Source organism: Myotis brandtii, unplaced genomic scaffold (genome assembly GCF_000412655.1).
Source record: "Myotis brandtii unplaced genomic scaffold, ASM41265v1 scaffold384, whole genome shotgun sequence".
Classification (NCBI taxonomy): domain Eukaryota; kingdom Metazoa; phylum Chordata; class Mammalia; order Chiroptera; family Vespertilionidae; genus Myotis; species Myotis brandtii.
This window is the reverse complement of record NW_005364745.1, coordinates 1,929,646-1,952,138: the sequence shown is the minus strand read 5'-3', so window position 1 is coordinate 1,952,138 and position 22,493 is coordinate 1,929,646. Positions and strand designations below refer to the sequence as shown.

Genomic DNA, 22,493 nt, shown 5'->3' with positions numbered 1-22,493 from the left:
CACCACCCTCTTTCTCTGAAACATTAACTGAGATCAAAGTACCATGTAATATTTTTTCTAAAACAGCTTTTTGGATGGATTTCTAGATTATCCACTAAATGTGTACCTTTTCTTTTTTAAATTTACAGAAAACAGAAGTGAATATGCTCTTGTATATAGCAGACAATCTAGCCTGTTTTCCATACCAGACACAGGAAGAGCCATTGTTTATAATGCATCACATAGACATTACACTCTCCGTTTCTGGTAGTAACCTACTGCAGTCATTCAAGGAGGTAAGTTACGTACATTGCTATTCTTCATGTACGTGTCGAAGTGCTGGCATGCTATTTTCACTGTTTTGTTTCTCATTCTTTTTATTCTTTCACAGGTATATAAAGTCTTTCTAAATGAACTTACTGAAATCTGGGCAGTGCTTGAATTGGGGAGAGGAAGTGGGTTGCCATTTAATTTCTATTAAGAAACACCTAAAACCATCCCATTTCAGATCATTTGGTGGAATATATATACTTACCTGTATATATGGATTGTTTGTTCAATGATGCCATCCATCCCACTCCTTTATTTCTCTCACTATAAGTGTTTGGTGTCCTTTCATATATTCATTTAAGCCCCATTGTAAAGTACCTTGCTAGTCTATAAATCTGGTCATGCTGTATATCACAAAAGTACCCTTAAAGAGATATAGATAGCGTACAAAGAAACACGGGACATGTATCATACTATTGATTTCCTTATCCTTGAACACCAGCATCATAATTAAGTTGGTATATTGTGTACCTAAAACTTTACTAAGTTTGTTATAAACCTTATATCTTCTCTTTCTTGGTTTTTTAGGAGGAAATGCAATTAGCTTAATTATAAAAGCACCTGATGTGGCACTGGGCACAGAGTTGATACCCAGTAAATTTTTTATAAATTAATTGGAATATTTTTATGTACCTGATGATACAAGTAGATCTCATTTTACAAAATCACATTGCTCAAAACTCAGCCTGGTCAAACTAGTGAATAAGGAAGATTATTTTAATACCTAAGGGTTAGAACTGTAGAACGTAGGCCCACCCTGCTGAAACAGAGTCTTATGTTTTTAACAAAATCCCTAGGTGTTTAATATGTACATTGAAGTTGGAAAAGTTAATTTCCCAGGAACTTTATTGTGTTATCTTATTTTACTTACTATTGTGCATATCTTATAAATGTTTCTCCTGTTTTATTTAACAGTTGCATTTTGAATAATTGCTTTGTAATCTAATATTTTCCCCCTCTTAAACCCAAATGACTTACTTTTCTTTTTTTAAAGAGATAACAGTTTCATAAAATACAAAGAAACAATTTAAGTATTGAAGAAAAATTGCCTATTTCTGAAAAGGTTTTTTAAAATATGTTTTTATTGATTTTAGAGAGAGGAAGGGGGAGAGAGGGGAAAAAAAACCATTGATGGGCTGCCTCCTGCATGCTCCCTACTGGGGATCAAGCCCTGGGAATGTACCCTGACCAGGATCAAACTGGCAACTTTTTGGTGCATGGAACGATGCTCAACCAACTGAGCCACACTAGCCAGGGCATGGAAAAGTTCTCGAAAGGAAGACTTGAATAAAAGCTGGGGGCGTTCAAGCCTACTGTATTCACCCAGTTAAATTATAATTACTGCTTTTCTTCTATGTTGGTTCACTTATATACCAAATTCATACTTCTATAGCTAATTTATTTCATTACTTTCCTATAAGAAAATTGTTAACCTTTGAATGATATTTTAGAAGAAGTCTTTTTTTGTGGGGGAGTGTTGGAGGAGTGGATTATATATGATTTTATTAAGTCTTGGAACCTAATATTTCTCCCAAGGGTTATACCTCCAGTCATTATGGAAAGGCAGAAGGTTACAGTGTATACAATATTAATGTGGGGATGCCTTTTGAAGCTGTTGAATGCAGATATGTGTATTTGTTAGTGGTATTTTGTTTCGTTTTAAAAAAAACACAATAATTTTCTTTTCTTTTCTTTTTCAGTCTATGGTAAAAGACAAAAGGAAAGAGAGAAAACCTTCACCTAGTAAGGAAAATGAGTCAAGCGAGAGTGAAGAAGAAGTCTCCAGGCCTCGGAAGTCACGGAAACGTGTAGATTCAGATTCAGACTCAGATGCAGAAGATGATATAAATTCGGTGATGAAATGTTTGCCAGAAAATTCAGCTCCCTTAATTGAGTTTGCAAATGTTTCCCAGGGTATTTTATTGCTTCTCATGTTAAAACAACATTTGAAGAATCTCTGTGGATTTTCTGATAGGTAAGGTTACACATAAGCAGGGAGAGAAAAAACTTTGTTCAAATCATAAATTATGAAATCCAGTTTTGATTGCATGTTTATTTTAATATTAAAAATGCCCCTTTTTATGACTAGTATTTTGTTGTATAATATACCATAATTTGTTCAATCTATTATCAAACAGGAAAAACACATTCCTTTACTTGGTAATAATGCATATAAATTAAAGGACTTATTTTGTTGATTTCCTTAAAAAGATATTTTTTTAAAAAATGAGGTCAGAGAAGTAGCAGCCAACAGGACAGAGGGGTTTGCAGGCCATTATAAAGATTCTGGCTTTTGTGCTTAGTGAAATGGGAAACCATTGAAGGGCCTAGAGATCAAATTATAACCGAAGAGACGTTAAGTAACTTTTCCAAGGTAAGACAGTTTGTTTGTTTAAAAATATTTTTAATTGAAAAAAAATATATATTTTTAAATTGATTTCAGAGAAGAAGGGAGAGGGAGAGGGAGATAGAAACCTCAATGATGAGAGAGAATCATTGATCTGCTGCCTCCTGCATGCCCCCTACTGGGGATCAAGCCGCAACCCAGGTGTGTGCCCTTGGCTGGAATTGAACCTGGGACCCTTTGGTCCACAGGCCGACACTCAATCCTCTGAACCAAACCAGCTAGGGCTCCTTAAAAACATCTTATTAGAGAATTACGCTAATCTTAAAATAGATTGCAAATTTAAGTTTTTAAAGAGCTATGAATGAAGAATAGATGTGGACAGTTTGAGGACCCCTGAACTAGACTAAGCTCTAACAGAACTAAACAGTCTTTATTATTTTTCTTTATTGATTAAGGTATTACATATGTGTTTTTATCCCCCCATTGCCCCCACCCCCCACTCCTGCCCTCACCCCCATGGTGTCTGTGTCCCTTGGTTAGGCTTATAGGCATGCATACAAGTCCTTTGGCTGATCTCTTCCCCTTACCCCCACCCTCACCTACCTTCCCTCAGAACCAAACAATCTTTAATGCACTCTATAAAGTAAGAGAGAGAAAAGTATTATTTATTGTGAATGCCCTGTAATTATATTCACTACTAGTCATTGTAGGTATCTCTTTTCTGCCTGTACCCATGTAATTGTGGTCATTTCCCACATTCGTTGCAACCTTACATTAGGAATCACAAAGTCATATGTTCGTAGAGGACAGATGATAAAATGAGTTAAGTGGACCTGGTAAAATGTCAGAGGCAAATTGGAAAGAGCATGTTTCATCTAAAGGACTCAGATATTATTCAGATATTCATCAGCTTGTTACCACAGAAAAGAGTGGGCACAGTGTGGCCACAGCTCCCACTCTTTCAAAAGAAGCTATATAATCCAGATTTTTATGACAAGTATTTTGATGTTAAATATTGGCAAAGTAATTTAAAACCTTATAAGGTATTGGGGCATTGCTAAGGAGTTGAAAGATTTTTAATCAGAGTTGTTAATATGAAACAGGTTTGTAAACAATCATTCTTGCTGCTGTGTAGGGAATAAATAGTGAGGGTGGGGGGCAAAAAGGTAGAAGGAGATAAACCAGTTGGGTGGTATTGAGTAATTATATTAAAACTCTTGTATAATCACAATCATGATATTAAGAAATAGACATGAGATACTGCTGTCATTTAAATGATGCCTCTATTCAAGACAAATACTGAGAGAAACAGAATATTATTCTTTTTAATCTTTGCCCTTATGTATTTAGTTCCCTTTTTAAAATTATATTTACTTTGTTCACTGGTTAAAATCTGTATGAGAAAAAGTTTATTAGTGAATAAACTTTAACTAGAAGCAATTTAAATGCAAATGCCTGAAAATGTTTTATAATGGTTTGATTTTTCCCAAACAGTAAAATTCAGAAATATTCTCCATCTGAATCTGCAAAAGTATATGATAAAGCGATAAACCGAAAAACAGGAGTTCATTTTCATCCCAAACAAACACTGGACTTCCTGCGCAGTGATATGGCTAATTCCAAAATCACTGAAGATGTGAAGAGGAGTATAGTAAAACAGTATCTAGATGTGAGTAGTAAAACCAAAATGTATTTTCTTCCAATAATGGCTTTTATTTATTTATTTTTTGTTGTTGTTAATCCTCACGCAAAGATATTTTTCCATTGACTTTTAGAGAGAGTGGAAGGGAGGGGGAAAGACAGGGAGAGAGAAACATCGATTAGTTGCCTCCCACATGTGCCCTGACCAGGTCTGGGGATTGAGCCTGTAACTAAGGTACATGCCCTTGACTGGAATCAAACCTGGGACCCTTCAGTCTGAGAGCCGATACCCTATCCACTGAACCAAACTGGATAGGGCATTTTTTAATTTTTATTTTATTTTTTTTTTAGAAAGAGGATGGGAGAGAGGAAAAGAAAAAGAGAAACATGGGTTTGTTGTTTCACTTATTTATGCATTCATTTGTTGATTCTTGTATGTGCCCTGACCGGGGATTGAACCCACAACCTTGGTGTATCGGGACAACACGCCAACAAACTGAGCTATCTGACCAAGGCAATAATGGCTTTTTTTTTTTTAGTACATTTTGGGAGTTAGCTATGCTTTATATTGAAAGTAAGCTTCATGAACTGTCAAGATTATTTTTCTGTCTGGTTTTAAGGAGTTTCTATAAGCTTGCTTTCCCATTTCACACACTGTATCCTAATTATTTTTTCTTAGAAAATGCCAGCTTACCACTAATTTTATTTTGGTGAAAATGAAAGTTTTTAGGAAAAAGCCATGCGCATTTATGTATTTTTTTTTATTCAATGGATTATTATATGGTGTAAATTTTATTAAAAGAAAAATCGTGAAAAGTCATCCTCCTAGCCTCTTTAGCCATTCTGTTCCTCTTTATTCTGGCAGCCAGTATCACTACTTTTTCATGTGTTCTTACAAAAGTATATATATATATATATGTTTGTATATCTTTTATTTATACTCACTTAACAAGTATGTGAGTATGTGTGTATTAAATGTGCTTTTAAATTGTCTTTAAAAATAGAAAAATTTATAGAGACTGAAAATATAGAATGGAGTTTACCAGGGCTGAGAGTAGGGAGTTATTGAATGGATACAGTATGCGTTTCTGTTGCTGAAAAAGTTTTGGAAATAATGGTGGTAATAGTTGCACAACAATATAATATACTTATGCCAATGAATTAATTGATTAAAATTGTAAATTTTATGTTCTGTATATTTCACTACAATAAAAATGTTTTAATGTTTAAAAATGTTTTTAGAGACTATTTTTTAAAATAAAGGTTTTGCTTTAATCTGCTTAAAGCAGGTAGCTAAACATAACTAATAATGAAATTTTTTGACCAAGCATGAAACCTACACACAGTTTTCATATTATTCATCGACTGTAATTTGTATACTCTAAAGTAGAAAATTATTTTAGTTTTCATTTAATATTCATCCTTTGCTTCCTCTAGTATCCCCTTGACTTGGCAGAGCACAAAGGGGGCAGAAAATTTTAAAATGTCTATCACTATTAATTAATCAGCTGGTTGCTTGATGATTTGGACCAGCATCAGCCACCTCTGGCTTGTCCAAATATGGCCCTCTGCCTGTTTTTGTAAATAAAGTTTTATTGAAACAGCCATGCCCATTCATTTATGTATTGTCTATAGCTACTTTCACACTACGATGGCTGAGTTGTGTAGTTGTGAAAGAGACTATATGGCCTGCAAAGATGGAAATATTTACTCTCTGGCTCTTTACAGAAAATGCTTGCCAGCCTCAGACTTGGGCAATAGCTAAAATATATTTCACCCACACCAAACTTGGCTATAGGGCCCATTTAGGGAAAAAAAATTTAAAGAAAACATTTAGTGATTTGACAGTCTTGTTTGAAATATTTACTTAAAATTCAAAATTAATACCTTATTTTTATAGTTCAAACTTCTCATGGAACATCTGGACCCTGACGAAGAGGAAGAAGAAGGGGAGGTGTCAGCTAGCACAAATGCTCGGAACAAAGCAATTACCTCGCTGCTTGGAGGAGGCAGCCCTAAAAATAATGCAGCAGCAGAGACAGAAGATGATGAAAGTGATGGGGAGGATAGAGGAGGAGGCACTTCAGGGGTGAGGCGGAGGAGGAGTCAACGTATTTCGCAGCGTATTACGTAAAATGATTTTTATGTGCTTATATATGTCAGTCTTTTAAATGTACACCAAGTAATGTAATACTTATGAGAGAAAACATTTTGTAGATAGGTTCTCTACTTAACAATTTATACATCCTTTTGTAGAAAGTTTAACATAAAGACAATAAAAAAAAACAGAAATGAGATTTATTCAGCATAAAGGATTATTAATTTTTATTTGGATTGTATTAATGTGTGTTATCCTTTTTTATTGTTGCTAAGTTTTATGTAGCTTTATGGTTCATATGTATATATAATTTTATATATCAATAAGAGTAAAGACACGGGTACAAATTAAGAGTTTTATGGTTTTACAAGTATATGTTAACCCCTTGGCGCTGGCGGTCACGGTGCGTCTCATTGCCGGCAATGGAAGTGTGCTGGGAAATCCCAACTCCCGGCGTCAAGGGATTAAAAGCAATAAAAACAATAATTTTACTAAAATTATTTTGTATAACACTTGGTCTTTTTTCCCCCCTCCCAATGTTTTAGTCATTGAGAAGGTCAAAACGAAATTCAGACTCTACGGAGTTGGCAGCACAGATGAATGAAAGTGTTGACGTCATGGATGTCATCGCTATTTGCTGTCCAAAGTACAAAGACCGACCACAAATTGCAAGAGTAGTACAGAAAACCAGCAGTGGCTTCAGTGTTCAGTGGATGGCAGGCTCCTACAGCGGCTCCTGGACTGAGGCCAAGCGCCGCGATGGCCGCAAACTGGTGCCTTGGGTAGACACTATTAAAGAGTCAGACATTATTTACAAAAAAATTGCTCTAACGAGTGCTAATAAGCTGACTAATAAAGTTGTTCAGACTTTACGATCCCTGTATGCCGCCAAGGATGGGACTTCCAGCTAATGAATTTGTACATGCAGCCAAATTTACAGGAATTTTTTTAAAAGGCAGAAAAACTTGAAATATCAACATTCTGGCAAAAATAAAAATCAATTTTATGAAGAGTAAGAATGGAACCTGGGATGCAGGAACAAAAGAAGGAAATGTTGGGCAAACATTTTTGTGGGAGCTCCCTTCGCTGTTGTGCAGCAGAAACAGATTCTCAGTTCATTTTTACTCCCACTGTATTATAGTTTAACAAAAATTGTTTATATCTTGGAAAAACTTTCTGTTTAAAAAATAAACAAGTGAATGTTGGAAATTAGTCTGTTAATGTTCTTAATAAAGTGTTCTTGGAGTTTAACCTAGCAGCGATGGCTTTCTTTAGCTTAGCCCAGTTTCCAGGGAAGCATTGTTTTTTCCAGGCTGTAAAATGGCAGAATCTCCTGGATATATAATTTATTCTGTTGAAAAAAAAGCATGCAGTATCTATGACCTATCTGCAGAAGGAGTTTTTGTAAATGTAGATTTTGATGTATTAGGTCACCCTGAAAACAATACAAGAAAAGGGATCCCCAGGCAATCTGGTGGAGCGAATACTGCAATAAATTTTTTTACTTCTCTTTGTTACTTGTCTGTTTCCATTTGAATTTCTTATTGTAAAGATCTGTTTAAATCCATTTATATTATTTTGCAGTCTTTTATGTAAAATTTATTATATCACTGGTTTTCAAAGCGAAACATAAAATATTGTTTATATAGTTTGTATAGGCTGACTTCTGAATAATTGGTATCTATTATTTTCATTCCCATAAGAGGGTGTAAACAATTAACTCCAGGGTTTTATTGTATCCTGCAATATTTAGTATTAACTATATATGATTTAGCACTGTGCCAAACACATTTTCAAGAGTACATTTTGATATAAAAAGAAACTATAGTTTATTCTTTGTATGCTTCAATTTCTTTCTAGTGATTTCATGGTGGTAATGTTTGTTTTTTTAAACTGAACTCTGGGACAAAACTAGGTTGGGTTTTTCACACATGGAATTTGTTTTATCAGCAAAATGTTTGAAGTGGCTTATGAAGATAATAAGATTTATCAGAGAGTAAAATACCAGTTAAAAAATATATAAGAACATAAAGTCCAGCATATGGAATACTGAAGAAAAAAGATGTGGGTAAAAAAAAGAGAATTTTGAATGCCACGAGCCTAACATGTAACCATGCCTGCTGTCATTTACTTATGAAAATTCTGCTGGTTAATATTTTATCCCTATTTTGTAGATAAGGAAACTGAGGCTCAGAAGCATTCAATAATTTGCTTGTATGTGTTATAATAGAGATTTAAATGTGGGGGTGGAGTAATCACATTCACTACTCTAAGCGAATCGAATATCAAGTGCAAAGGCGATGATCCTTGTTGAAAGGAAACCAGGATCTTCAAAATATATCTACTTGGGGATATATTTCAAGTGAGCATCAGGAACTAGGCACACAATAGTAGTGAGGCTGTGTCATAGATGATGGTCACAGATGAATTGCTGTGCTTAAGAATTTTCCATATGTTCTAAGTTACAGTATTTTAGCTATTAATATAAGCCAAATGTTGATATAACTCACAAGCCTTAACATTTAAATATACACACCAAAGTTTTCAAAAAGCAGATTTCTCAAATATAAGTTTTGGGATCTTAACACAAAATTAAGTTAGGGCTTTTGCTGTCAGATATACAAAATTGAACTTTCCAAGTATATTTGAGATTTACAAAGTTCAGTCTTACTCTATAGTTTGTTGATGTAGTAAGCCATATCTTTATGGATTGATTGATATTGAAAAGAAAATGTTATATTTTATATAAAATTTTTCAAGTACCTTTTTATTAATATGAAAGTTTAGTGTTTTTATTTATTATTTTGACAAATAAATGGGTAATTAAGAAAATTTATACCAAAATACAAATGTAGAAACAGAATTTAGTGACCTCTAGGGGAAGAAATTATGACGTTTTAGAGACAAGTAATATATAGTTTACTCTGTTCAAATGTTGAGTGTTTCCATTGTTAGCAGGTAACGGAAGCACACAGACAATTTTTGATGACTATAGTCTATCATGAACACAGGTAAGTCAAAATGTTTTGTGCAATGTAGATTTTATAAAGAGCAAGCGTATTTATCCTATGCTCATTTAGGAAGTAAACTTAGCTAGTTCCACACACAACATTGTTAGTTGCACAAGGAACTCATTCTGGTTACAATTCCAATGTCCAAGTGGCCTGCATCTTCAGAAATATTGATATAAACTGGAAAGAACATTACTTTTGCAAATATAAAACCCATCAGGTCATCCATTTGAAACGCTTAACAGTAATTTTCACTCTACAAAAATCCTACTTATTTGAACTTTTCACTGTTTGCCTTGCTCATTTTAAAACTAAAGTTTGTTTAATCCCTTAGCTAATTTTTGTCATGGAAAGCATATTATTACACACATTTACATTATTTTTATTTGTTTGAAGATTTCTCTAAATGCACTTCTTGTCCTATTGGTCCTATCTGAGAAACAGTTAAATGTAAATTTGGTATGATAGAAAGGTCACTGACCAAATTCGAGTTTGCATAGTTTATTGACCAAGTGGTCATAAAATCCATGTGTTTTGCATACCACCCACCCTTCCTTTGTAAGACTCTATTGTGTATGATTTCATTGCTCAAATTACAGTATACACACAATGTTTTTCCTATTTAGAATTTTGTAACTATTTTGGCTTTTTGTTATGGAACCACCACATATCCGTCACTGAGTTTCAATCATTCTGAACTTCTGACCAAGCTTATTTGAGCTGTGCCCCATACACTCTTCCCTCATGTTTCTCTGAAACAAACCCCATATTATTTCATCTATAAATACATCTTTAAATATTAATGCTTGACATAAAAGAAACAGTGTTCAAATGTTCAATTTTCTCAAAAGGCCTTTTTTTTTAGATCTTAATCCATAGGTTTCTTCATTGCCTTTTATTCTTTGCATATTTTTCATGAAGAAACTAAATTGTTTTGTCCCTGGATTCTTAAGAAAATGGTTGATTTTAAATAGAGGAACAACAGATGTTTTTTGGTTTGTAATCCTTTTTCTTACATTAATTTATTGTAGGTTTGAGAGACGTTGTCTCTCTTCTGAACTCATGCATTGTGCTTGAGTCTGCATAACTAGGACAGAGGTACCATTACGGACTTAATGAAGTGAGGTAGGTTCAGTTTTCAGAAAGATGGTGATAAACACTTAATCCTTTGAATTTTAGTTGACAAATGCTATGCAGGCAATTAAAGATGAACTAAAATAAGGAAATAAGTTTAAATAACATGTTACCCTGTGATTCAAGATCTGTTAGAAATTTATGTTAATTGCTTGAAATAAGTGGATTACAGGTTGTGATTATTTTATAGTTTATAGGCATTACAAGTTTTTTGTAAAATGGAATTTTACATTTATGTTTGTATTTGTGACTTTTTTATTGTTTAAGTATTACTTTGTCATATAGTCTTAGTATCTTCACCCTTGACAATAGCCTTTCTTCTGCTAAGTCATGGCAGTATAAGTTTGTCTTGATAGTAACTTGTTTATAATTAAGGGCTTACCTGTATTAGATTTAGATCCTGAAACAACAAAGTAATTATAATATGTTTGTCATAAAAGCTAAACCAATAGGGGCTTTCCATATTTCATAGTTTCAAAAAATACAAGTTGGGGCAAAAGTAGGTTTACAGTTTTTGTATGGAAAACAATACAATAAGTAACAATACAAGAATAAACTGTTCTGCATACTCACAACTATAAACCTACTTTTGCCCACCCTGTATTTATAGAAACATGAGGAAGCTGAGAAGTCACTTAACGAAAAGTTCTTAACCACCAAATTTCATGGACCTCCTTGAGAATCTAATGAAATCTCTCCTTAAAAATCTGGCCCTCACTGGTTTGGTTTAGTAGATTAGAGCATCGGCCTGTGGACTGAAGGGTCCCAGGTTCTTTTCTGGTCAAGGGTACATGCCTGGGTTGTGGGCTCGATCCCCATTGGGGAGCATGCAGGAGAAAGCCTCTGGATGATTCTCTCCATTGATGTTTCTATCTCTCTCTGTCATCTCCCCCTTCCTCTCTAAAAAAAAGAGAAAAAGCTGAACAAATCCTTACACAAAACTACATACAATTCCAAGGGATTCATGGTCACTGACACCCCAGTTCCATGTATAACTTGACTTGGAAATCCATGGACTACAGGTTAAGTGAAGCTTCTAACCCAAACCCTTTAAATATATATATATTTTTCTTTTTTTTACAGTTTACATTATTTTGGATTAGTTTCAGGCATACAGCATAGTACCAAACCCTTTTTAAGAAGGTGAAATTGAGGCTCCAAGAGGTGAATTGATATCTATAAACTACACACCTACTAGTACTTATCACCAGAACCAGGAGCACCCTCGGGATCTTATCTCCCAGATCAGATGCTCTATTAGGAAGCTTTCATCTGGCAAGTCCTTAGTCACCTGTGAAGATCTGAATGTAATGACTAAATGTTGTAGTTCTTTTATACCTTCTCAGAAGATCCACTTTTATATTCTCAGATTTTGAGATGCCTACTATCCTGTTTGATAAATGGAGAGGTAAAATGCAATATTTTATGTGTTCTATTTTTTAGCTACTATTTGGCTTGATGTAGAAAGACTAAAATGGGGATTGGTGAAAAGGATATTTGAAGTCAGAAGACAGTCTGAAGCCATGTGTTTTTTAAATAAGTGTAATATAAAGTTTGGTAAATAAAATCACTTAGCATGTTCTGCGGGAGCTTATTTTTAAAACTTTGTAATTATCTTTTGTGCATATTTGGATCATCCGAATGTTTGGTTATGTGGGGTGTTGGGGGATGGATTCTGAATGTGCAGACCGTATAGGGTAGAGGAACCAGGGTGTGGGTGGTGCAGGATTAAAAAGTGAACCTATAGAAAGTAAGGAGAGAAGCATACAATTTTGAGAACTTAAATTTTAATGTGTAGACAGGAGAAGGACTTTATGCAAGGGATTAATGAGAGCTCATTCTGGCTGCTCCATAGAGGATTTGAGGGTATCGAGAAGAGGACACAAATGCAGTAGTCTTAGAGATGGTGAGAGTCAGAACTAGCGTGATGACGGTAGGAGAGATGAAGAGACTGCAGATGTATTTAGGAAATAAAAATAGCAGGACTTGACAGATGGCTGAAGTATGTAAAGAAAAACAAGCATCGGGATAGCTCTCAGGTTTCTCTATGTTGGGTGACTAGGTCCTATTTTAAATATGTTGATAATGAGTACCTGCGGGCTGTTCTGGTGATGTCCAGACAGTGGGAATGTGCATAAGCATGACACTTGGAGGGTGCCGAGGCTGCATTTGGCTCATCAGCATGTGAGCTGTAGAGTAAGCACAGAGCCCAAGGGGGGCTTGCAGACTACCAATGTTTAAGGCACAGTGGGAGGAAAACGAGTTTGTGGGGGAGACAGGATAAATGATGACAGGAGTATGGGAAGAATCGACAGAATTAGAGAGTTTCAAGAGGGAGAGAGAGCAACATGTGAAATGCAACAGTGAGATGAAGACTGAAAAATGCTTGATCCTGCCATTTAGGATGCAAATGGGAACCTTTAGGGAAAGGAGTTACAGTGAGGATGAGAGGAAAGCCAGATTGTGGTTGAGTTGAGAATGAGAATTGTGGGGGAGAGTGGTCGGGCAGGAAAGACAACAGAGATTGAAATGCTGGATATTAAAGTTAGAAAAGCAAATGGTAAAAGGCCTAAAAAGCCACATTCAAGAGTCAGGAAGGGCTTTGAATAGGCTATAATAGGCTCAGGGCTATGGTTCAGAAAGATCATTCACTATCTACAATATAGAGAATTGCGATGATGCCAAACTGCATGATTGTATTATTTTTCTCCATAGGGCTCAGCTGCACAACCAAAACAGTAATGTGTCAGTGAGCCAGCATTGGGAGTTTGCTGGGGGTATCGTTGAAGAGCTGGATTAAGAAAAACTGGAAGGATCAAGGTTCAGAGTCTCCATGACGTAGAAGCCAAGTATAATGCGAGGAGCAGGAGTGGGGCAGTAGGATGATGAAGTCAGAAAGGAATTTGTGGGATGTCTGCCGTTCTGGACACAAAGTGCAGAGCGTGACCAGAGGAAGGAATCAGTGAAGTGAAGAGGTTGAGTTTGGCATTGGAGAGATGTCACAATCACAGGCTACCATCTGCATTCCTTTCCTGGACTTAAAACATTGGATTCTGTCTTTCCTCTCGTACTAACAGGGTGTCTTGTAGAGCAGTTGGTATTGATAGTGTTTCCATTATTTTATTTTATTTTTTTTTTTAGTTTTTACAAATTTAATCATTTGACAAGTAATGGCTGGGTGCCTACTGTGAGCAGTGAACTGTGCTGGACCCTTGGCCATAAAGCTGTGTTCTAGTGGGAGAGTTGGGAAATGAACACAATTATCTGACTGTATTTAATTACAGTTGAAATGAGTGGGTGAAAGTTTCTAGTTTCTTCTCAAAAAAATTATCTCAAAAATTATGACATTGTTTTGCTGCAGTACCAAAAACTACCCAAAGCTCTGGCATCATTTTTAAAAAATATATTTTATTGATTTTTTACAGAGAGGAAGGGAGAGGGATAGAGAGTTAGAAACATCAATGAGAGAGAAACATTGATCAGCTGCCTCCTGCACACCCCCCACTGGGGACATGCCCGCAACCAAGGTACATGCCTTTGACCGGAATCGAACTCAGGACCCTTCAGTCCGCAGGCCGACGCTCTATCCACAGAGCCAAACTGGTCAGGGCAGCTCTGGCACCATTTTATTAAGCAATTTATTTATTATAGTTAACATACAATAATATATTAGTTTTAGGTATACAGCATAGTGGTTAGACATTTATATCATTTAATACTGAGGTTGATACCCTGATAAGTCCAGTACCCACTTAATGCCATATATTATTGCAATATTATTAACTATACTAGGGGCCCAGTGCACAAAAATTTGTGCACTTGGGGGGGTCCCTCAGCCCGACCTGTGCCATCTTGCAGTCTGGGACCCCTCGGAGAGGTCCACCTGCTGGCTTAGGCCCACTCCCCAGGGGATCGGGCCTAAGCTGGCAGTCAGACATCCCTCTGGCAGCCCGGGAGCACTCGGGGGCTGTCCACTTGCCAGCGGGGAGCAGGCCTAAGCTGCAGTCGGACATCCTTAGCACTGCTGAGGAGGCGGGAGAGGCTCCTGCCATCACCGCTGTGCTGGCAGCCCTCAGCCTGGCTTGTGGCTGAGCATAGCTACCCCTGTGGGAGCGCACTGACCACCAGGGGTCAGCTCCTGCATTGAGCATCTGCCCCCTGGTGGTCAGTGTGTGTCATAGTGACCAGTCATTCCCAGTCATTCTGCTGTTAGGGTCAATTTGCATATTACCCTTTTATTATATAGGATTATTATATAGGATAGAGGCCTGGTGCACAGGTGGGGGCTGGCTGGTTTGCCCTGAAGGGTGTCCCGGATCAGGCTGGAGGTCCCGCTGGGGTGCCTGGCCTGCCTGGGTGAGGAGCTGAGGGCCGTTTTCAGGCTGGCCACGGCCACAGGCTGAAAGCAGGTATCTGGGATTTATTTTATCTTCTATAATTGAAACTTTGTAGTTTTGAGCTGAGCAGCAGGGCAGGCGGGAAGCTTGGCTTCCTCCATTGCCGGGGGCAACCCAAGCCTCCTGCTCGCTCCAGCTCTGTGGCCGCCGCCATCTTAGTTGGGTTAATTTGCATATTCACTCCTGATTGGCTGGTGGGCATGGCTTGTGGGTGTGGCGGGGGTATGGGCAATTTGCATGTTTCTCTCTTATTAGATTAGATTCCCTATGCTGTACTTTACATTCGATGACTTCATTATAACTGTCAATCTGTACTTCTTATTTCCTTCACCTTTTTCACTCAGTACCCCAACCGCCCTCCCATCTGGCAAGCATTAGTTTCTTTTCTATACCTGTGAGTTTGTTTGGTCTTTTAGGTTCCACATATTAGTGAAATCATGATATTTATCTTTTTCTGACTGGTTTATTTCACAGCATAATACCCTCCAGGCCCATCCATGTTGTCACAAATGGTAAGATTTCATTCTTCTCATTCCATTGTATATATGTACCATATCTTCTTTCTTTTTTTCTTTTAACATGTTTTTATTGATATCAGAGAGAAGAAGGGAGCCTGCAACCCGGACATGTGCCCTGACCAGGAATTGAACCAGCAACCTCGTTCCTGCCTGGTGCATGGAATGGTGCTCAACCAACTGAGCCACACTGGCTGGGCAAGTACCACATCTTCTTTATCCAATTGTCTATTGATGACCAGTTATGCTTCCATATCTTGGCTATTGTAAATAAGGCTGCATATATCTTTTTGAATTAGTGTTTTGGATTTCTTTGGATAGAAATACTCAGGAGCGGGATTGCAGGGTCATATGATAATTCTATTTTTAATTTTTTTTAGGAAACTCCATACTGTTTACCAATTTGCAATCCCACCAACAGTTCATGAGGGTTCCCTTTTCTTTCTCCACATCCTCCACAACACTTACTTGTTGCTTTATTGATGATAACCATTCTGACAGGTGTGACATCTCATTGTGGATTTAATTTGCATTTGTATTAGCCATCTGTTGTCCTCTTTGGAGAAGTGTCTATTCAGGTCCTCCGCCCTGAAAAAATCCAATTTTTTAATTGGATTTTTGGGGGTTGGTGTTGAATTGTATGAGTTCTTTATAAATTTTGGATATTAACTTCTTATCAGGTGTATCATTGGTGAATATGTTCTCCAGTTAAGTAGGTTATATTTTTGTTTTACAGTTTCCTTTGCTGAGAGCGATGTCAGAGTTTTATGGTTTCAGGTCTTACTAGTTTTTAATTGGTCTATTTCATTCTTATAACCAGTGTTTTGAACTGTACGTCTAATAGATTGTTTGTCTCCATTTTGTTTCTTTTTCTGGAGTTTTTGTCCTGGCCTTTCATTTTGGAACATGTTCCTTTGTCTCCTTTTGTGTGACTCCCTATTTATTTCTGTTTTAGGTAGACCTGCTATACCTCCAGGGCTTGGCAGAGTGGCCTTATGTGGTAGGTGTCTTGTGGGGCCCAGTGGCACAGTCTTTCTAATCACCCAAACTGTGCCCATCCCTCGCCCCCTATGTTGGTTGTGTATACCCTCCTGTTATGGTTGAGCCGTGATTGCTGTTGACACATCAGTGGGTGGGATTGACCCTCAGGCTGACCGGCTATGAGGGCTGGCCATGACCACCTCGGATGAGCGGAAGTTGCTTTAGTGGGGTTGTAGTGCCAGCCAAGTCTGCCCTCTGGATATGTGGTTTGTGGAGCTGGTTGGGGAGGGGGTGCTCTGGTCTGGTCTGAAGCCTCTTTAGAGGGGCTACAGGGCAGATCAAGGTCAGCCATCACTTGTGCCCATCTTAAGGTTGTCTGGTAGGTGCTTGTGCTGCACTTGGTGCCTAATCAGTGAACCAAGGCTGGCTGCCACTAGTATCAGGCTTGGGACCGTGTGGTGGGCACCACAATGTGAGCTGAGGCTACCTGCCATTTGTGCCAGCTTTGTGGCCACTTAATTGAGGCTACATGCCCAGCCAAGACTGGCCACTGCTTATGCTGGGTGTGGGGCTACTTGATGGGACTTAAAATGTAAGTTGAAACCAGTCACCACTTATGTCAGGCTTGGAGTATCTTGGCAAGAGGTACATGGCACACCAAGGCCAGATGGTGCTGGCATTAGTGTTAGCCAGGCTAACGGAGAGCTCAGATTTGGCACCTGGGCTGGCTAGGTGGGTGTGGTTCAACAAAAAAAACAATAGTGCCTACCACCACTTTCATCTCTTGCCCTGAAGCTAGTCAATTTAGTCCCCTATGTCCCTGACACGATGCTACCACCTCTGCACAGGAGCCTAGAGCAAGTGAGTCTGTATGTGGGCCCTTTAAGACCTGCAGTGCCTGGGTCTCCAGTAGCCCTCCATCTCACTGGGACATAAGCCCCCTGGTTTTCACAGCCAGTTGTTATGGGGACTCCCCTTCCCGTTATGAGAACCAAGGGCTGGGCAGAGCAGTGTGGGACTGGGACACGCTTGCTCCTCTGGGGGAGCCCTGCAGCCAAGATCTCTCTCCTCCCACCAGCCTCAAGGTGGCTGCTTTTTTTTTCTTTCTTTTTTAAAATATATTTTATTAATTTTTTACAGAGAGGAAGGGAGAAGGATAGAGAGTTAGAAACATCAATCAGCTGCCTCCTGCACACCCCCTACTGGGGATGTGCCCACAACCAAGGTACATGCCCTTGACTGGAATCAAACCTAGGACCCTTCAGTCTGCAGGCCGACGTTCTATCCACTGAGCCAAACCGTTTAGGGCATGGCTGCTTCTTTATATCCTTAGTTATGGGACTCCTGGTCAGCTAGTCTTTAGGTGGTTTTATAATTTAGGTTGCAATTTTGATATGGTGAGGACAGCGTTTACCTGACCCACTATCTTGACCAAAGTCCTCTGGCACCATGGTTTTTACAAAGTTAACAGGTTCCTCCTGGAGTCAGGAGTCATATTCCCTTTCTTTCCCACCCAAAGCATCCAACCCTGCTTCTGCCTCCAAGGCTGTCGGCTGCAGGCAGAGGCCAGACTTACAGGGATGTTTTCTTTAGTTCAGGATTGGCGGAGGTGTTGGTTCCTTTCACGCCCCGGCCAGGCCCCGCCCAGCTGAATTGTAGGATGTTTTAGAGTGGAGTTCATTTTGAGTGTCTCCAGTAAGATTGTGATTTTCTCCTCCTTTCTTTTCCTACCTTTACCCATATAAGTTTTTTTCCTCAAACTTGGGATAGTAAAGGAGCTTAAATATTATGAGAACTCGGCTTGAAAGGTGAATTTTATTTTATCATTTAAAAAATTACATAAGTCAAATGCAAAAACATATAATACATCTATAATTAAAGAACCCTTTTCCATGAAGGCAAAATTATTGAGAAATGTTTATTTTCCTCCTTGAAATGGCTTGTCCAGGTAAGATCTGGCTGCAGGTAGTTAATTCACGTCACTTTCTGCATTGCTTCCCTCCCTCCAGCCCACACCACTGCGCTGCTGGCCCTGGACACAGAATGCGTGTAGGCCTTAGAGATCCAGGGCCCAGTGGACAGACAGGCTCTTGTCTTCCACGTTGGCAACCATGTCTTCGATGGCATTCCAGTCGAGCTTGCTGAGGATGCTGCCAGTGCTCTCAGACACACTGTCCATGCCACCCTCTCCAGTAGGGGACACTGGCTCTTCTTCAGTTGGTGACAAGTCCTATCAAATTGAGATAGATAGTAAGTGGTAGTCCTAGCCTGAGGAAAATACACAGAATGTGAACCATGTCTTCAGCTGCTCATCCACCAGATGGAGAGGGAAGTGTGGTGGGAGACAGGGCTGTGGCTGCCCTGCATGTCTGGACTAGCGATGGGCTGACCAGGACAGAATGGGTGTTTATACCTCAGTAAATTATCTGTTCTTACATTTTGGTGATCTTTTAGTTGAAAAGAAAATACAAAGTCAAGGAAAATTCTAAAAGATAAACCACATTAGTTGCTTTGAATCACCATTTCAAACTGTCCTCACAATCCTTCTATATCTCTACATCCCACAGAAAAATACCGCCCCCCCCAAAAAAAAAAAAATCCACACACAACAAAAACCTGCTGTACAGAGAGGAAGCACTAGGCAACCTGAGCTCCGGCCGATGCCTACCTGTGGAAGGGAACTGTGACTTCCATGAAGAATCCTGCGGATGTCTGAGGGCACCAGCCAGGGACTCACCACAGTCTCCTCTCTCTCGTCCTCTGCACACACCTGCTCGGTGTGAGGGCCAAGCCCAGCACTCCCGTGCTGTTTTGAATGCTGTAGACAGGGAGCAGTAGAGCCTAACAAGGGAAAAGAACAAAGCATACATTGGGACTAGTTCATTTATTGTGATGTTTATCATCAAATCCACGGCAGTCACATTTTACCTACTATTTGAACCACAGGGTTTGGTTATAGTTCGCTTTAGAGTTCTAACAATTCCTGTCCTGCAGAAGGAACTTTAATTCTGGCCACCTGTTTCGATTTTAAAAGTAACAGTAACCTCTAAGACGAGAGAGTAGGAGAAGGGGCCACAGAACAGAGCTGTGGAGGAGTTGCCTCCACAGGGAGGGCTTGTGGATACTTTCTAGGAGTGATGTTAGGCTTCATGCCTACAGTCTGCCTTCGGCACAGGCGTCAGTGTAAGTGCAGTGACCACAGGGTGGCCCTCTGCCTCCCTACTGAACGTAAGTACTTTGTAGAAAAGAAACTCCCCCCAGCCAGTGCCAGAGGCCGAGGAGCAAATCCACCCACCCACGGAGCTCTCTGCACGAGGCCTGGCGGAGCTCGCCCCAACACACTTACGTTCCACAGCCCCTCGCCAACATGACCTAAGGAACACCCATGACGTGGGACCTGTTTACTTCCCATCATACCTGACAAGCAGGCACGTGACTTCCCAAAGAGGAGAAGAGGTAACAGAGTGAAGTTTGGCCTTTTACAGCTTTACCAACCTCATACACTTAAAGGTAAGGATACCTCCAAAATATAAGACCCCATTTTGGATTTACTATGGGCTAAATGCTTTACCTACACTCAGTCCCTTGAACTTATGTGTGTTTCCCTGGTCCTGACTGTCTACCAGGTTTTTATAGAACTGTGAAGAGTAACATGGGGTGAGGATGGGCTAGAGCAGCGGTCGCCAACTAGTGGTCTGTGAGGTCTGGAAGGTTGGCGACTGCTGGTTTCAGGAAACTTTTGGAGCAGCAGTTGCCAACCGGTGGTCCATGGACCAATGGTGGTCCATGAGGTCTGAAAGGTTGGCAACCGCTGGGCTAGAGGGAGACAATAGGAATCCTATATAATAAAAGCCTAATATGCTAAGTGTCTGGTCGTCCATTCAACCAATCGAGTAATATGCTAAGGCAGATGCTCCGACAAGTAGGTGAGCTTGCTGCTGGGGTCCAGCCAATCAAGATGGGCCAGACACACCCTGGAGCCCTCCCGCAGTCCCTCCCCAGCTGGCCAACCTCCTGCGTCCCTCTCCAGCCCTGATCGTGCACCGGTGGGGTCCCTCAGCCTGGCCTGCATCCTCTCGCAATCTGGGACCCCTCGGGGGATGTTGGAGAGCCGGTTTCGGCCTGATCCTGCAGGCCAGGCTGAGGGACCCCACTGTTGCATGAATTCATGCACTGGGCCTCTAGTTAAGATCATAATTTCCCTCTCTCATTGACCAGAGCACAGCTAACTTGAGCAAGTATCCAAAGATGGAGCAGAATTGGGCCTGCGTTCCATGACTATGTGACCCTAGCACCTTGCTGAGCACTGTGGTGAGCCCCTCACATATGCTCGCACTGTTATAATCCACATTTTGCAGGTGAGAAAATGGAAGTTCACACAAATGTCCTGGAACCGCCCCGGGCTAAAGAGTAAGTGATGACCTAGGATTCCAAGCTAACTCCACAGCCTCTTCTCATTCTGAGCCCCATTTTTCATTCTGGAACCTATATTTGAAATTTCTAAGAGTGATTTACGGCTTTTAAAGGTTTAATATTAACTTCAAGAACCTCTTACCTTTTCGGAAGGTGACTGGAGAGTGCACAGCCTTTCTCCGCGCTCCTCTGGCTCCACCAGCTTTTTTCTGGGTAAAAGTGATAGTTCCTGCAAAGACAGGCAAGCGTCTTCACCCTGGTGTGTGTGCGTGATTATTCACGTATCCTACTGTAAGACCTTCGAGGGCAGAAGCCTCTGAGGGGTGGATTTTATTCAAAACCAAGGAAGCAGAACAAAAGTGCAGATGAAGGAAGGCAGACTCCGAGTTGTGGTTTCCTTACAGCACAGCCATGGTGCTTTCCAAAGGCACCTGTCCTGGGACAACATCTCGCGGACTGAGGTCAGGCACTAAGTCCACGAGCTGTGAACACCCAACAGATGCCATGGTAAACTGTATCAAGAGAATGACTAACTATGGTTTCTTAAATTCCAGAATTAATAGCAACTATTCAATGTTTGTTATGCAAAATGTTTTACTTATCATCCTCAATAACTCTATGAGGTATGTTTTAAATAACATCTGAGGGCACCAAGTAAGCTATACACATTTATACTATCTGTTAGCTCTAAGTATGTTTTACTTTAGTAATCAAAACTCAACTATGGCAAAAACTAAAGGAAGGCTAGCAATAAATAACATCTTTAAATGTGGGAAAGGATGTTCAAAGGGTAAAAACAGAGCTGCTTAATATTCCTCTTCTGTTTTATATCCATCCTGAAATCTACCAGAATGGTTTTTTGTCAATTACAGTTGACATTCAACATTATTTTATATTAGTTTCAGATCATTTGTATAATTTATGAAGTGATTCCCCCCAATAGGCCTAATATCCACTGGACACCATACATAATTATTACAATATTATTGACTATATTCCCTATGCTGTACTTTACATCCCTGCAGAACTTGATTTGGAAAAATCAAGTTCTTTAACCAAACACAAAAGAAACAGAGTCCCAAGTCAATCATATCTAATTTGCTGACTGTTCAAATGCTATTACAAAAAGGTCATTTGTTTTAAAAGATTCCTAGGGTTTTCTTATTTCCCAGTACAATGTCTTACATTCTGCTGAAATGAGAATTGCTTTTCACTAAGACTTACAGCTGTTACTAATGAAAATGTAACTTTGGAGACAAGAAGGAATAGGCCCAAATTATACAAGATAAAAAAGCTTTGTCTTACCATGTGGCCAAGGTGAGCCCTGAGGTTGCCCAAAAGATTTCCCTTTTGGGATATAACTTGGTTTGGATATATTTCTGACTTTTCCAGGTCGATTTACTGGAAAGTTGTGACCATATCGGGTCTCTCTAAAGTAGAAATTACATTATTATTATTATTATATTCCTAGAATCTCGTATCAGTGATAAAACTGTATTTCAAAAAGCCCAGATTCTGCCTCAGATGAATACACTCACTTATTCTGTACCTCAGTGACATATTTAGTATGTAATAACTCTCAAGTTATTCTTCATATCTCAAACTTCATGTGTATTTTTCAAAGAAACTATTTTTGTTCTCCATCTA

At 39.2% G+C, this 22,493-nt stretch overlaps 2 protein-coding genes across 5 annotated transcripts in view; one reads left to right on the top strand and one right to left on the bottom strand.

Moving 5' to 3' along the window:
* NIPBL (Nipped-B homolog (Drosophila)) overlaps nucleotides 1-7,912 on the top strand; it is a 114,719-nt gene extending 106,807 nt beyond the window's left edge. For all 4 annotated transcript variants that reach the window (XM_005872584.2, XM_014544874.1, XM_005872582.2 and 1 more), the window contains 5 exons: nucleotides 129-275; nucleotides 2,010-2,284; nucleotides 4,151-4,325; nucleotides 6,198-6,386; nucleotides 6,941-7,912. In XM_005872584.2, the coding sequence (XP_005872646.1) occupies nucleotides 129-275; nucleotides 2,010-2,284; nucleotides 4,151-4,325; nucleotides 6,198-6,386; nucleotides 6,941-7,306 (1,152 nt within the window). In that variant the 3' untranslated portion in view covers nucleotides 7,307-7,912. The remainder of the gene's footprint in view (nucleotides 1-128; nucleotides 276-2,009; nucleotides 2,285-4,150; nucleotides 4,326-6,197; nucleotides 6,387-6,940) is intronic.
* A 10,317-nt stretch (nucleotides 7,913-18,229) lies between these two features.
* The window catches only part of LOC102244738 (chromosome unknown open reading frame, human C5orf42), a 72,000-nt gene continuing 67,736 nt past the window's right edge, over nucleotides 18,230-22,493 (bottom strand). The window contains 4 exon segments of the mRNA XM_014544842.1: nucleotides 18,230-18,663; nucleotides 19,102-19,274; nucleotides 20,989-21,075; nucleotides 22,152-22,276. Coding sequence (XP_014400328.1) covers nucleotides 18,490-18,663; nucleotides 19,102-19,274; nucleotides 20,989-21,075; nucleotides 22,152-22,276 — 559 coding nt within the window. The 3' untranslated portion in view covers nucleotides 18,230-18,489.